Consider the following 15,414-nt stretch of genomic DNA (forward strand, 5'->3'; position numbering starts at 1 on the left):
CAATACCAAGTGGTGTTTCCGTTGACTAGTTTCGATTATGTAGATGTAAATGAGCACATGCGAGACGAAACCAAGCATTGTGATAAATAGAGCACTAGGATGAGCCTAGAGTCCATAGATGGGAGGTGAGCTAACTTGTGCTAGTCAGTCATGCCTGCTGAGCATCATTCATGGTAGAGTGCAGGAACTGGTCAGCCAGGGGACAGGGTGGTTAATTGCATTGCACTTTAATAAGTCACAGACTGAAGACACATGGCTTTAATCATGCAGATGTCTGTGCTGATAGGTAGTCCAGAGGACTAAGGTGACTCTGTCTCATCAATGTCAATAATTCTGCAAACAGGTGTCCAATGTGTCCATGTCAAGATTCAGAAGTATTTATAATTACATACAGTACATCCTCCATACACCATACTCTGCCTCTTCTACTTTACACTTGTATCTCCATCATTTTCACCAAAGATGTTGCTATTTCAGCTGTTTGTCAGTGGGATCAGATGCAGCAGCACACCGACAGGGAGGGTTTCATATTCTCAGTAATCGAAGCGTTGATGAGCAAGAGAGAAATTCATTTAGGGTGAATAAGGTCTCTGAAGAACATTTTGTTTGGTGTGAAGTGAACACGTTTGAAGTCAAAACAGAAGCTGTTTTCATGTTTTCAGGGATTTCAGCAGATACAATGGGGAGGCACACATGAAAGCCCCGAGTGATGAGCGTCATATTGATCTAGTCTGTCTGTGGTATGCAGCGCTCTTTGAACACACATGCTGTATGCAGAATCAACAATGAACAGAGGACCTTGTGTAACATTATTAAAAGTGGATTTCGTTTGTCTTTTTAAAAAAAAACATTTTAATGCTAAAATCTACGCTAAAAGAAATGGCGAGGATGTGTTCAAGCATGACAAAATATCAGGGAGTTTCTTGTTCTTGACATTCACATTTTTAAAAAGTCACTAAGCCTCTACTGACACATGCTGTTCTGCACTCAGATATCTCACCGGAGGTAGATCGTGACGATCTAACAGGGCAGCGTTTGGCATTAAACGTGCACGGAGGGTTTGATTTCAAATCTAAATTAGCACCTACAGTTTGTGGCACCTTTGCAGAAACTACAAAAAAGAAAAAAAAAAAAACTTGGCTTCTTGTGCACCACAATTTTGTCATGGTTTACAAATGAGGTCAGTGAATACACCATCAGATGATGAATGAGGATTGTGAAGGGTCCTACATTATGCTAATTGCTTAATTACATCCCATATGAGTAAACTTCAAAATGAATAAAAACAAATATATATGTATGAAAAAAAATCCCATCACTTAGAGCTTTTATTTTGTATCTAATGTTAATTGAGCATTTAGCTAAAAAGCTAATATTTTCTTCGCTTTAGTTTAAAGTGGGTCGCAATGCATGCAAATAGATAAATGAAAATAATATATCTGGTAATCCAATGTTAATCTTATTCTCTTAATAAATCCGTGGTTGTTGTATTAATAGTAGGAGTGTAGTTTAATGCATTTGTTAGCCAGCTGAATAATGGTACCTCTGCTAATTTAGATTCTATTCTGATTACCAAACAGAGATCTCTAAATAGATATAATGAGTGTAATTCCTTTGACTACTGTCTCATTGTCCAGCTGGGCCTTCGAAACAGTTTATATGCAAAATAAATGTTGCATTATTTATTCAGCCGAGTACAAAACAGATGTTATTTTGTCGTGCTTGTGTTTACATCTAAATTCAGGATTCACAGCAAATGAAGGGCAGCAGAATCTCCAACTTGCCCTCTGACCTTCTGGAGGGATGTTAAGAGCAGTGTAGTGAGGGAGATGATAAATACATCAATGTTCTTTTTGTGACTGCATTATCATTGCAATAACCCTCATAGGCTTCGTTAATGAGAGCCGATAACGTGATCTTGTCACATTGTGGACAAGCCACTTGTAGTGTTTGAAGTGTGGACAGAGTTCACTGTATCAGCCCCTCTTGAGTTAATGTAGGCTTTTATTCCTGTGGGTAGCTTCGTTTGTCAGTGCATACCAGGTAGGAGGGAAACTGGAAAATAGAATGAGAACTGTGTGGTCGGATATGGAGGCTGCGCAGAGTAAACTGGCCTTTCAAGTGCAGCTTTTGTGAACTACATTCCTGTTGAGATTCTTGATCCCATAAGAAATTTATGAGTTTGCGTCCGTGTGTGAGCGACCCAGGAAGCGTGTGTCTTCTGTGTGTCATCATAAGCTCATTATTTTTCTTCTCGCCCACAGATCTGCGACCTGTCATCACCTCTTCCAGCGGGTGTGTGTGTCTGAGCACAGCGGTACTTCTGTCACTTTGTGCTTCCAGAGCCCCCACAGCAGCAACAAAAAACACCCGGGGACCACAAGCTGGAAGATTAGGTAAGCTTAAGGCCACGTGCCTCTGGCTATTAGATCTGTCACTGTCTCTTTTTTCCAAGAGATCCGTGGCACTTAATTTGCTTGCAGCCATCACTCTAACAACAAATAAAAGCCATTCATTCATTTAATCTCACCACATTTTTAGGATAATCAAAATTTTATCGCATATTAGTCTTGTGCCGCAGGCTTGTGTGACTGAGAACAGAGAGGTTTGAGAAATGTGACAATTTATGAAGTATTATACTTGTCCAGAGCCATTCAGAGACGTGATAGAGGGTAGTGGTCTAATCAAAGAAAAAATAAAAGCTTTCGAGCCCATTAAGTGTCCCTTTAGCATTTAACAGGATTGTTTCAGAGAAGGGCCTGAATATGAAAACAGCTATAGCCGGTAACATGTGTCTATCTTGATTAATCAGCCTGTTAAGGAAATGAACATGACTTTAACCTCTGCCTGTTGAGATGAACTGCTACTTAGAGGAAGTGGAAGTCTGATTGATTTTCTTTCACATGTGAGTGAACTACATGTGGCTATCAATGCAGAAGATTAGCTGAACATGTGAACGCCTGTTATTGGATACAGTGACTCAGAAATATTGAACACATCCCTGTAACACACAGAAGCACAGACAGCCTAATAAACACACTTTCATGTGTGTGCATTTTCTCTGCATATTGAGCCATACGAAGACACGCAGATTATTTCTTTGAATTTATTCTCTCGTGTTTGTTGTTTTTAATGCAATGTATGAGTTTGCTTTTCTCTGAAGGCCACATCACCATACAAGTCACCATACATACACTGAATTACTCTGCAGTTATGTTGCTACAAATGGCATTCAGGCATTATCATATAACATATTTTGTGTGTCAGTCATACATGTCTTATCCTTGCATTTTTTATCTTCTGTAAAGATTTGCTAAGGTAGCACGTGGAGAATCCATCACTGTCATGTCCGATGATCATATACGCTCTTGCTCTGCCGATACGTCTAATGAAATAACCTGCAGGGCTAAACAAATCAACATTTCTGTCACTGTCACAGGGAGGTTTTATCTCTGTGTGCGTTCACTCAACACAGCTCGTGCCATTTTGAAGGTCTTAGTGAAGAAGACGCACTCAGCAGCTGGCAGTGTTAAACATGCATGGATGTGGGTTTTGTTTAGCTTGAAAACTACTTCAAGGAATATTTTGGCATTTTAGGATATGCATTTATTTTCTTGCCTGTTAAGAGAAGATCGTTTATCTGTATACCGTATAATGCAATATGGCTATCTTAGGTGAGTACAAAGACAGGACCCAGGGTGGCGCAGATAGCCTGGCTCAGTACAAAATCAGTACAAAATCCAACTATTATCACTTCAAATTTACCCTGCTATAACCAGATCCAAGTTCCCTTAGTGAATGAATGGGTCTGGCCTGGTTCTATTGAGGATTGTTTCCAGTCGTTGCATCCTAATGGGTGTAGATTTCAGGTTCATTTTGAAAGTATTGGAGCACCCTTCATAGTGGCAGAAAAAACCTAAATGCAAACAAGGTTTCCAGATTATACCTACAGCAAAGACAGAAGCTGTGACAAATAGTCAGGTAGAGCCATTTTCACCACAATAATCAAATGTTTGGTCATAAACTAGGTAGAAACAAATTTCTAAAATGTTTCTTTTGTTATTTAAAACAAAGTGAAATCCACTAAATAGGAAGCTCTTTTAAATAGTTCTGCACTCAGTTGCAGTTTTTTTTTAAATTCCTGCATGCTGGTGGCAACCGTGACCATTGGGTTGTCCGCCCATCCCATTCTCATGAACGAGTTATTTTAGGAACACCTTGAGGGATTTTTTAAAAATGTGGCGCAAATGTTTACCTGGACTCAAGAATTAACTGATGAGATTTTGGTGGTCAAAAGTCAAAGGTCACTGCGACCTCACATAACATTTCTTTCTATTACTCAAGAGTTCACATGCTAATTTTGACAAAATTTCACACAAATCTCCAAAAGGATAAAAAGATGAAGTGATGACATTTCATATTCAAAAAGGTTGAAGGTAAACTTCTCTGTGATGTCATAATGTTCTGCAGAAACACTTTTCTGACCACTTTCATGACCATATTTCACATTGGGTGAGATACTGAATTGTTTGCTCTAATTTTTGGTATCCACCTTGAAACAGTGGTGATTGTATAGATCTTCTGTGCTGTCGGGTTGACGATGTGTTTGAAACATCCACGTTTTAGAACTTGTACGAATTTTGCAGCAAAATCAATTTTTGAAGCATTTTCTACTGTCATGGCTAAAACGTTGTGTTCTATCAGAATCCACTTTATTGGCTTCACTACAAGTCTTCACTACATATATGAGTCTGGACAGACATGGATGTAAACTGCAGCTTGACTGGTTGGCATGTGTGGAGCACAGAAAGGAAGTGATGCTACTTTTTTGTTCAGACTAAACCAAAAAGACATGACAAGCCAATTGTTGGCTTTGAGGCGGTTTTCTTATCTTTGGATAGGGTCAGGCTGTATTCCTCTGTTTCTAGTCTTTATGCTAAGCTAAGTACTTCTGGCTTCATTTTTAGTGTACAATCATGAGAGTGGAATTGATCTTCCTATCCAACTCTCAGAAAGCAAACAAGCATATTTCCCATAATGTCAAACTTTCCCTCTTAACGTTATGGAATTATCAGACATGCACCTTCCACAGGATAAATACTATCTTATTAGACAGTCCAATATGAGAACTGATCCATCCCAAACTTTCTGTCTTTCTTCCCTGTTAATCTCTCAGAGTGAAGGATGGGTTCATCAGTTGCCCTGCTGGTCCTGCTCCTTGTTCTAGGCTTCACCACTAGTGCGTTGAGCCTCAACCCTGATGACCCCAATGTCTGCAGCCACTGGGAGAGGTGAGCATGTATCCTCTTGTGTTTACCACAGTAAAACATAAAACTTTAGTTTGTAGTAATTTGACACTGCTGACTCCCAGGACTGATGCTGTCAATCATGAAACTTCTTAAGTGCATCTGCTCTTAACCAAAGTTCCAGATCTATTGTGAAAGTCCATACAGCAGAATCGATCTCACACAGCTCAGTCGCCAAGCTCTGAGAGATGGGAGGAGTTGCAGCTTCAAATGAAATATGGAGGCAGATTGATCAGTGTAATCTCATCCCAATCAATCACGACAGCCATAGAGCTTGAATAATTATTAGCTGTGCTGGGCAGTGTCACTTATGAGAAATAAGCAGGAATAATTTCTGTCCTCGATGCTGAGGGGAGGAAAGAAAGCTGTGAAGATATATTATCTGGATTATTGCCTGACCAAGGTGAGGGTACTTAGGAAACGTGGTTCCACCTTGTTGGCAATCGAAATGAATTACTTAAGTGGGCCGTGTTCATGACTATGAGGCCCTCCGATATCTCCAGGCTACTGTGGCTGCATAGATCATGGACATCTACTTTCTTTGCATATCAAAAGTTATTGTAGTACTTTTATTGGGACTGCATCCATTGACAGGCGCTGAGTGCAAACATCTCCAAGGAGCATGGAAAACTTAGACCTTCACTATGAGTGCAGCAGTTCTTTCAGTGGAGGAAAACGTATTCAGACCCTTTACTTAAGTTAAAGTACGAATACAACAATATAGAAATACTCTATTACAAGTAGAAGTACTAGTTTAAAAATGTTTGTGAAGTAAAAGTACAGAAGTATGATAACAAAGTTTACTTTAAGTAAAATCAAATGCTATAATATTGTTATATTATTAGATTCTTAATACGGCTGAATAAGTAACGTTTCCCTGTCGAAGCTGGTCATACTAATTTAAACTACTTCATATACAGTGAAACAGTTTAGTCTGGGGATTTCCAACATAGAGTTCAGGCCACTTTATAGGGTAAATAATACAGTTTGAGATGATAAATTTGGTAGTAAGGAAGAAAAAACTAAGTTCTGCTGCACAAATGAAATGTTTTTGACTTTCCTCTTATATTTATTTGTGAAATATTGGGTACTTTTACTTTTTTGTGCCCCAAACTGTTATTTAAATGAAACCCTCTGAGAAGTTTAAAGGGGAAGTATCTCTTTGGTAGAACTGCTAAAAACTCTTTGACCTCTGAGACTTGACAAGGAGCGCCAACTAAAGGCTGCTTTCTTTGTCACAGTGGTTAAAAGCTAAAAAGGCTGGGCACTATTGGATTGGTATTTAATGACCTTGTCAGGTTTTTGTTTGAATGTAAATTCAAAAACTAAGAACCTAAGAAGAATGAGAGAAGTCAGTTAAGTGTAGTGGAGTAATAAGCATTTTATGTTTCCCTTTGAGATCTCGTGGAGCTGAAGTATGAAGTTGTAGAAATAGTCAAGCAAAGTAAAATTATCCTTATAATTTCACAGTACAGTCCTTCTTTCTATCACTAGTGTCTTCACCTGTTTTTCTTTCAGCTATGCTGTGACTGTCCAGGAGTCTTACGCTCACCCATTTGACCAGATCTATTACACCAGATGCACAGACATCCTTAACTGGTTTAAATGCACAAGGCACAGGTAAGTTTGGAAGCCTCACTATTTGTACACATATTTGTTTTTCTGTCCCCCAAAATCTTAGCCAAGTCTATAAAGGCCACAATAAATGTCCCTTTTGATGTGGCTGACGGAGATGTGGTCAGAGCCAGGATGCCTTTGACTGTCATTGTGTTGTTTTAAAGATGTTGTTATGTTTTAATTACTCCATTGAGTTTACAGTGGGTATCCAACTAAAAAGGTACACAGAGTCACTTTGATGCTTTAAATTCTTTTTCCTCTTTGTAGTTTATAAAACCGCCAATAACAACAGAAGATGAAGTTACCTGCTATATGTTTTCCTGCCCTTCAGAAAGGGTCAGTCTGTACATCATGTAGCTGTCTCTCTCTGTGTCTTCTTTTCCAGGATCAGCTATAAGACGGCTTACCGGCGGGGAGTGAGGACCATGTATAGGCGCCGCTCGCAGTGTTGCCCTGGTTACTTTGAGAGTGGAGACTTGTGTGTTCGTGAGTATCCTTTTTAAAAAAAACAAAAAAACATGCTTTGTCCTCGCTGATGACATTTCAGGTTATACCTGCCAGACATTTTGAGAAAAGGAGTAAATATTAGGATTGATCGGAACTGTGGGTGGCTTGCAGATAAAGCCGCAGCTCCCCAACAGTCTGCCACTGCCACTGCCCCTTCCCCACCCACCCCACCTCAGTCGCCCCTACTCCAGTCCATTCCTCTATATCATCAACACCCAATAACTCTCCACCACCTGCCTTCTCTGTTTGCAATGCTGCCATCTATGTGAATTTATTCAGTTTAAGATGATTGAGCATGATTAACAAGATGGCCCCAACTTTACACCATCGCCTGCTTCCTGCTTTACTCTTCCAGCAAGAGTAATTTAATTGAAGTTGTATAACAATGAGAAAAATTAATGACCCAAGAGTGTGCTGGTTACAGACTGAGGCGGTATAGCACCCACCATAAAACCCCAATAGAGTTCCATAACTTAAAAGGAGCAGAAACCTTGAAAATTGAACTGTAGCAATATGCTGATAACAATCCTTCACTGTCATTTTTACAGCTTCATTAATGGTAATTGATTTATATTTTTACTCACACATCAAGGTGAATATTTTTGCATGTCTGTCAAATAAAGACAGGACATATAGCTTCTGAGGGTTATGTTTTTGATATTCTCGCCTTACCTAATGTTTAATTCTCTTTAAATAAGATGAGAATTGTACTTTAATGCTTTCCTACATCTTTTGAAACATGACTGCAGCCATGAGGGTTTGCTCTTTGACCACTGCTGAGCTTGTCCTTGTCTAGGCTTTACTTGCTTCAGGGTAGCAGATCCCCAGGAAGCCAGCCAGCAAAGAATAAGAGCCGGTGTGATTATATGGGGGTTTTGAGGAGTGAGGTGACTGATCAATAATGTATTCATTAACCATTTAACTGACAGTAGAGGCATTTGTTATTTAATAGTCTTTTCAAGGTGTTAACCAGGTGAGTTCCCAAACTGTGGGCATGCATCTCGACTTTCACCACCTCTAATATATTTCTTTTTCATGTTATATCTGAGAGTGAAAACAGCTGCCCTCCTCTGTAACCCGGCCTCTTTCAGGTGAAGTGGGGAGACCGAGTTGATAGGGGCTGAGAGGGCAGCCTCTGCTTTCTGCTGCCTTTGCAAACTGTTCCTTTTTAATCCTTGCACTCTCACTACCAGGATTAAGAGATTTGTACTCCCCGAGCTGTTTTGCATGCAGTGACAAAAGGGGGCATTATAGAGTAAATCGACCCAAAATTAACTCAAGTCGTCTTTTTCAGGACATTTCGTTGTTTACTCAATGTAAAATATCCCTCCCATCCCCCTCTTGTGTGTTACTATTTTAGAGTGGCTTTCTCCATAAAGTCTGTTTCATTAAAAGTCAGAAAAGTTTCAAGAGCGTTTGTCTTTTAATCCTGTCTGCTTTCTTTCCTTTTTTTAAATTTTTTTTTTAATGTTTTTGTCACATGGCACCACATCAGCACTCACATTAGCTTCAATGAGAGGCAGCTAAATGAATCTGGGGATGTGGAGACCTGGAATGAACCGAAATTATCACACAAACACACAACATAGAGAACACTGCCACTGAATCAGCAACATTATCTTAAAGGATGTTTTTTTTTTTCTCTTTTTCTGTTAGTTTGCTTTATTCCATCTTTTGGAAGTGATTGTTAAATTTTCTCAAGGCGCTCTACGATAAGTTGATGGGCTTCTCTTTAATTAATGTTTCAAGTTTCCAACTTGAGGTCTTTATTATATCTGCGACCTTTGATCTGTTGTAAGTCATTACCTTAATATGTAACTAGTAGAGGATGTGAGGAACTCATTTCCCGCTCGCTAATGACAACAGCTTGTAATATCTTCAGAGGCTGACAGGCTCTGCAGGGCTATGAGTCCCTCTTTTTACACAGCATTTGGTCCAGATGACTCCTGCATGACTCTTGCCCATCCAGTGCTGCAATATAATTTTAAAATTACTTTGGCTGCAGAATTAGTTGGGATTTGATAAGTTTCACATTTGCGTTTTGATGATAGGAATGATGATGAGATTTTTCTACAGAAAAGGGGGTCCGGCGCCTTTGATTTCTTTTTCATTTTGGCTTTGTTGCGTCTTTTTTAATGCTTCAAAGACACATTTTTTAAAATAAATCATCTCTGTGCTAGATAGAAGCTCGTAGACGAAGCTTTGCAGGAATTGTTTGATATGTTCTGTAGGCCTCAGATCGATTTAACCTCAAGCTACTTACATCACGATGTAGCACGTTTTTTTTTCATTCTTTCACTACAAACTACTACAAAAATCATAAAAAACAACAACTGTACTGGTCTCTTACTCCCTGACTGCAGCAAAGCTCTCCAAAAAAAAGGCAGAGACTATTTTATCAAACATTTTAAAAGACTGTAGTGACTGGGCAAAAATATTAAATTTATTAACACTGCATGACAATCACCAATTAGCTCCATTGTTCCCCAGTCTGATAACACCTCTGCATGATGAGTTAGATTAGCCTTTTATCTAGATGAAAGACTCAATTTTCCAACAGATTCCTTAGACATGAGTTAGGCAGAGGGATTCATGAATTTCAATTAAAATGAAAGACCTACCTCCTACTTTATTATGCCATCCCTTCAGTATACCGGTTCAGATCTCAGGAGAAGGGTGCGCCTTATCCTTTCTCTCATATTCAAAACTTAATTTCCATATTTCATTTTTTCTAAAGGATGTGACACATTTGCATTTCCCTGTTCTTGCTGATCAGAATTTGCTGATTGAAACTAAACGAAATCAACTCATCATGGTGACATTGAATTCGTCTCCTCTTTTCTTTGAATACTCTGCATACTGCGGACTCATTGATTACAGGTAGTCGATCGCACTACCTTCGTCAGCACAAATGTTGGAGCTCTTCCCCCTTTTCGTTTTGCTGGCTTCCTGTAATTAGACAGTTTTCTGCCAGAGCACTGTTGCTCAGAAATCTGCCCCGAATTATCTTTCAATCTCTGGTTTACCATTTTTGCCGTGGGAGCATTTCTGCGATTAGCACTGGCTTGTGGGTGTTTGGGATTCACTCCTCCTTTTGCTCTCCTACTGCATCTCTCCCGCTGGTGGTGGATCCTAATCGAAGCCTGATTGAGTGATAATCTATAATGGCGCTGTTCAGGCCTGCAGCCAGCCCCTGCTGACCTCACTGCCTGCAGGACGGGTGTCATATTGTGGCACGCAGAGCTGCAATATCACCCCAGGACACGGATTCTGTCCTACTGCCCTTTTTTCACGTTTGACCAAGTCACAAAACAAAAAGTAAATAACAAAAGAAGCAGAACTTGGATGAAGTGTTAGATGAGGTCTGATCAGTTAAGAGGACGGACTGTCTGCTCTGCTGCCCTTGGATTGTGTATCATCCCTCCACAGGCCATGTTAGTGGACTGCTGATTCCCAGCAAGCGGGGTTTCTCTCTCCTCAGATGGGCCTGACTGTCTCCTTCCTCAGATAAGAGTCTGCCTGTCTTAACCCTGCTTGTCAGGTGACCTTGAATGCCATGTTCATGCTAAGTATCTATTTTTGTGATACTTTCCCCTCTTGGTTTGAAACACTTTTGCAACAAAAACCGCCATGTAGGTCACTTTATTCCACAGCTCAGAAAAAACTTCCAACTCTTGTGAAAACACTCCCAGGAATACTAATGCCGACCCAATCAATCGGGTGCTGTGTTGCTCAATATGAATGATCAAGAAAACTGCACACTTAGTAGACACTGCAGTGCCCGGACCTGCTACATTAAAGCATCACTATATGACAAAGCACTGGCTGATCAAATTAGAGGGGATTTACAACTTGTTCCTTCATGGCTCAGCCTGCTGATAATGACTCATTGTAGAAAGTAAAGCCATGTGATAAACCAAGATGTTGACCAAGGATTCAGTCTCTTGAGAAATCATCTAGCTCAGTGTCAAGTAGCTGAGATGGATGTTGAATATGAGTGCCATAGCTGAGATTTAGTCCCTTGATGGTATTAGGAAGATATTGAGAGTTCAATTTTATGGGCCATTTTCTCTCAGCTGTTATCTTGCTGGTTTTCATTATGCTGTTTATTGGTGGTTTAATGATGTTTTACACTCTGCTTGTGTGTGTGTGTGTATACGAGTGTTAACTCAATTATAAACTGCACTGATGAGGGAATGTCTCTGTGTGTCTCAGCTCTGTGTACAGAGGAGTGTGTCCATGGTCGCTGTGTGTCTCCTGATACATGCCAGTGCGAGCCCGGATGGGGAGGACTGGACTGCTCCAGTGGTAAGTGCACTTTACTTCTAAACCTACAATTAGCCACTTAGACTCATTTAATTCTAAATGGCTTTCACAGCCAGTTAGTCCATAAGACCTTGCTGTGAATCTGTTTTGCCTCGATGTCCGTCTATCTCAAAGCTGCTTAGCTTTGTATCCTCTCTTCTTAGCAAACACAGCCAATGGAACAGGTAAGTCACAATGAATTCATTTTCATTTGCTGGAAGTGGAAGTGATTTGCTTGATGAATATAGTGGATGGATGGATGGTTGCACCCCCCCTGTGTCTACCAAACTTTCTGCTATGGTCTTAATCATGATTAGACTGGTGCCTATGACTTGTTCAGTGGAATGATGGATGAGTGCCAGGCTGAAACAAAGCGTTGTACTGGCCTTTCTGTTTACTGGGGGTTACCGCGGCTCCCGCAGCTGAATGGGAGGGTGGAGTCCAGCATATCCATCCTGCAATCACCTAAATGCTGGAGCGTCACTGAGGCCAGACAGGAGGAAAGAATCTATTTCCACTGTTGTGAAATTTATGTCTGCCGAGAGATGTGCATACAGGAGGCTCATTCCTAGGTCAGGACAGAGATAGCAATACCTATGACCCAGTCACCATTTTCTGCGTCAACATTTCTGACCTCTAATTCTTAACTCCAACTGTTTACCCCCAGTAGCATTTAACTCGTATTGCCTGTTACATATCTACGAATGAGTAACGGCAGCTAAAATCATATCAGTTGTGTTACTGTATAGATCTATGAGTTTTCATTAGCAAGAGAGCCATTCCCTGATTAGCAACTGTGTGTAAATCAGCTGCTCTCGCTTGCAACTCCAGCCTATTGGAGGTGGATTCATGGGCATAAATGACAAGTCTGAGCTGTTTGCTGCTGCTCACTCCTACAGGCTGGTGAGGGTCTAGCAGGGAGGATGTGAGGTTCAGGGCCCTCGGGGAGTCTTGTCCCACTCTTGGTTGGTTAGGAGTGCAGCCGTGTGTGCCTTTCAGCCTGCAGGTGCTTGGCTAATCCACCTTGTTAAAACAGACTTGATGATTGAGACAGAGGCATTATTCATAACTTTAGATTTCCATACCAGGCATGGTTCCAGGCTTTTTCATTTACGAGCTTTCATCTGTAGAAATGAGGAATGCGTGCCAATTTTTAAATTAAATCTGCCCTCTTTTTTCTTCATGTAAATGGTTCAGAATGCTTTTTTTTTTTGTCTTTCACTGTAAATTTTACTTTCACCCATCACAGATAGGTGATTCGGTTTGGTAAAAGTCTCACTGTAAGTGGATGCTACTGTCATATTATGGTTCATTTGGACTGAAAAGCACACATGATCAGTTCCAACACAATCAATGCCATGGTTTATTTGCTGTTTATTTTACCTCTATTGTGTTTGAGTTGAGGTATTTGTATTCGCATAAAAGCCAATTCCCTGGTGCGATAGCTGGTGAGAGAGCAGAATGAGCCGGGCACGTGACAAAGGATGTGTGAATGTGATAAAAAAGTGTGTCGCCCAGGCTTGGAGATGAAGAGCTGCCGTGGGATGCTGTGCGGCCTAAAGCTGAAGTGACAGCCTTTCAGCCAGTGATCTGGAGCCGGATCAAAGGCTTGGACCTTCTTTCTGGAGCAGCACCCACCAGGAAGCAGTTTTGTATATGGGTCAGGTGGTGAACAGAAAGAGTTTGACTGTTTGTAGCCAGAGAAGAGAAGGAGATAAGGTGGGAGTGATTCAGTTAACGGTGTTGGGAGCGGTGGTGGAGGCTGGAGAAAGATATCGCATGTATTTTTCACCTGCTGGTGTCCACCTGCTGTAGCCAGAAAACATTTCATCTGTGTCTTCGGTCTGAAGCAACAGTCCCACTGAGACCAGACCTGCCCTCTGACCTGCTTGGAGTCCTCGGGTGTCTCACCCTCATCTCAAGGACACACCGGTAGATGTGGACCACATACGAAACAGTTAAACAGGATGTTTGCTGTTGACTGCTGTTTGCAGATGCTGTCTTGTTCTACATCCATCACGTGTGGATTTGGAGCTTTCTAAGTAGAGGTTTTCCCAAAAGAGTGATGAATGATTAATTGTTGCTGTGATTGCTCTTATGCTTGTGTATTGTGTTTGTGGAACGTGGTTTTGAACATGTTTTTCTAGTTATATGTCATGAATTGATTGTTTATTTTTTAATTTAACAGTTCAGGGCATTAAAAGAGTGCCCTGCGCCTGTTCATGTTTGTTTTGTCCTTGAGTTTTTTTCTTGGTTGTGCTTGTTGTTTTTTTTTCCATTGCTTTGCCTTCTCCTCTTTTTATGTTGAAATGCACTCTGTTTGTCCTCTCTGTGCCACTGTGTATACTTTGTTTTGTCACCAGGGTGTGTCTCAGCAGCGTTCTCAAACGGATTTTTACCATGTAAATAAAAAAAATGGATGAAAAAAATACAAGGCTCAATAAAAAAAAAGGGACAGCAGCAATTTTTGCAAAGGCAATTCAGATAGATGGAGCTCTGCATGTCTTTAGTCATTTTAGTCTCCTGATGTATAGTATTGGGTTTTAGACTTAGACTTGGACTTTATTAATCCCACAGTGGGGAAATTTTGTAAGTGGGTTTTGAGAATGTAAACATATTATTGGTAGTGGTTTGCAGTATTTTTAGTATATGTTGGTGTAAAAAGAGCTGCACAGTATGAGATGAAATGCCCAAATCAAATCTTTGTAGAATATTATCACTTTATTGAATGAAATCTCAGCATCTTATGAGTTTCTTGGGTTTGGTCCGTTTTCCTTCATCGCTGTGTTCTTTTCAGCACTTAAGTTTTAATCCGTCTTGAAGAGTCTGTCACGCAGGGTGACTATAGGCTACATTAATAAGCGCTTTCAAATAAAGAGGACGATAAAGATAGATGTTGTATGCATAAGGTATATTTAACTATAACCGCAATCACTTGTAAAATATTAGGTGCAATGAAGCACTATCATTGATTTCATGTGCTTCAGTTGGATAATGATATGTTCCCAGTGGTCAGGGAGAAATGTGCATAAATATGGAGCTTTTAGTGTTTCCTCTCTCTTCCTTCTTGCAGTTTTCTTTCTCCTACTATGGTGGAAATGTGCGCTCACTTATGCAGAGATTCTAAAAATCAATGCTACAAAGATAAGTATCTGAAAAGTCCAAGGAGTAGTTTAGCTTTGTTAGCCACAAAGCATCCTTTGTGTTCTAAGAAGAAATCTATCACACTTAATAGCCAAATCTAATGTGGTTGTTCAGCCATGGTCCATGAGGTAACATATTCCTCCCACATGTATTAAAATAGTAAAGCAGCTGTTACTGTGGGTGCTGTGCACATGGTTAATTGATGAATGTGGCCTATGAATGCTTTTTTTTTTTTTGTATTGCATATTGCACAATATGAGATGTTTCATACTACTTATTTTATGTTAATTAGCCACTAAAACAGGAAGATTATTCATGTTTAAGGTTTTAAATCAGTGATTTTTCCTATTTAGTTTAAGAATTCGGGATTTTGATCACAACAGCTTGGGTCAAACAGAAATGTCAGATAATTTTAGCTTCATTAGATAATTTCTCTGCAGATGACACTGCTCCAACCAGTGCCGATGCAATGTGAAAAAGTAACCAGACTGACTCTGCGCTGCTAAACATTTTGTTTTGAAAAACACTCTTGTGA

At 40.2% G+C, this 15,414-nt stretch overlaps 1 protein-coding gene across 8 annotated transcripts in view; it reads left to right on the forward strand.

Moving 5' to 3' along the window:
- megf11 (multiple EGF-like-domains 11) overlaps positions 1-15,414 on the forward strand; it is a 70,172-nt gene that overhangs the window by 12,231 nt on the left and 42,527 nt on the right. For 5 of the 8 annotated variants that reach the window (XM_069708314.1, XM_069708320.1, XM_069708315.1 and 2 more), the window contains exons 2-7: positions 2,265-2,396; positions 5,177-5,291; positions 6,825-6,926; positions 7,309-7,409; positions 11,646-11,738; positions 11,900-11,920. In XM_069708314.1, coding sequence (XP_069564415.1) covers positions 5,185-5,291; positions 6,825-6,926; positions 7,309-7,409; positions 11,646-11,738; positions 11,900-11,920 — 424 coding nt within the window. In that variant the 5' untranslated portion in view covers positions 2,265-2,396; positions 5,177-5,184. The remainder of the gene's footprint in view (positions 1-2,264; positions 2,397-5,176; positions 5,292-6,824; positions 6,927-7,308; positions 7,410-11,645; positions 11,739-11,899; positions 11,921-15,414) is intronic. The other 3 variants (XM_069708316.1, XM_069708317.1, XM_069708319.1) reach the window with 1 other exon arrangement.

This window comes from Brachyistius frenatus, unplaced genomic scaffold, assembly GCF_029030835.1.
Source record: "Brachyistius frenatus isolate BFR_SWC_R1_liver_20210118 unplaced genomic scaffold, ASM2903083v1 Contig_74, whole genome shotgun sequence".
Taxonomy (NCBI): Eukaryota; Metazoa; Chordata; class Actinopteri; family Embiotocidae; genus Brachyistius; species Brachyistius frenatus.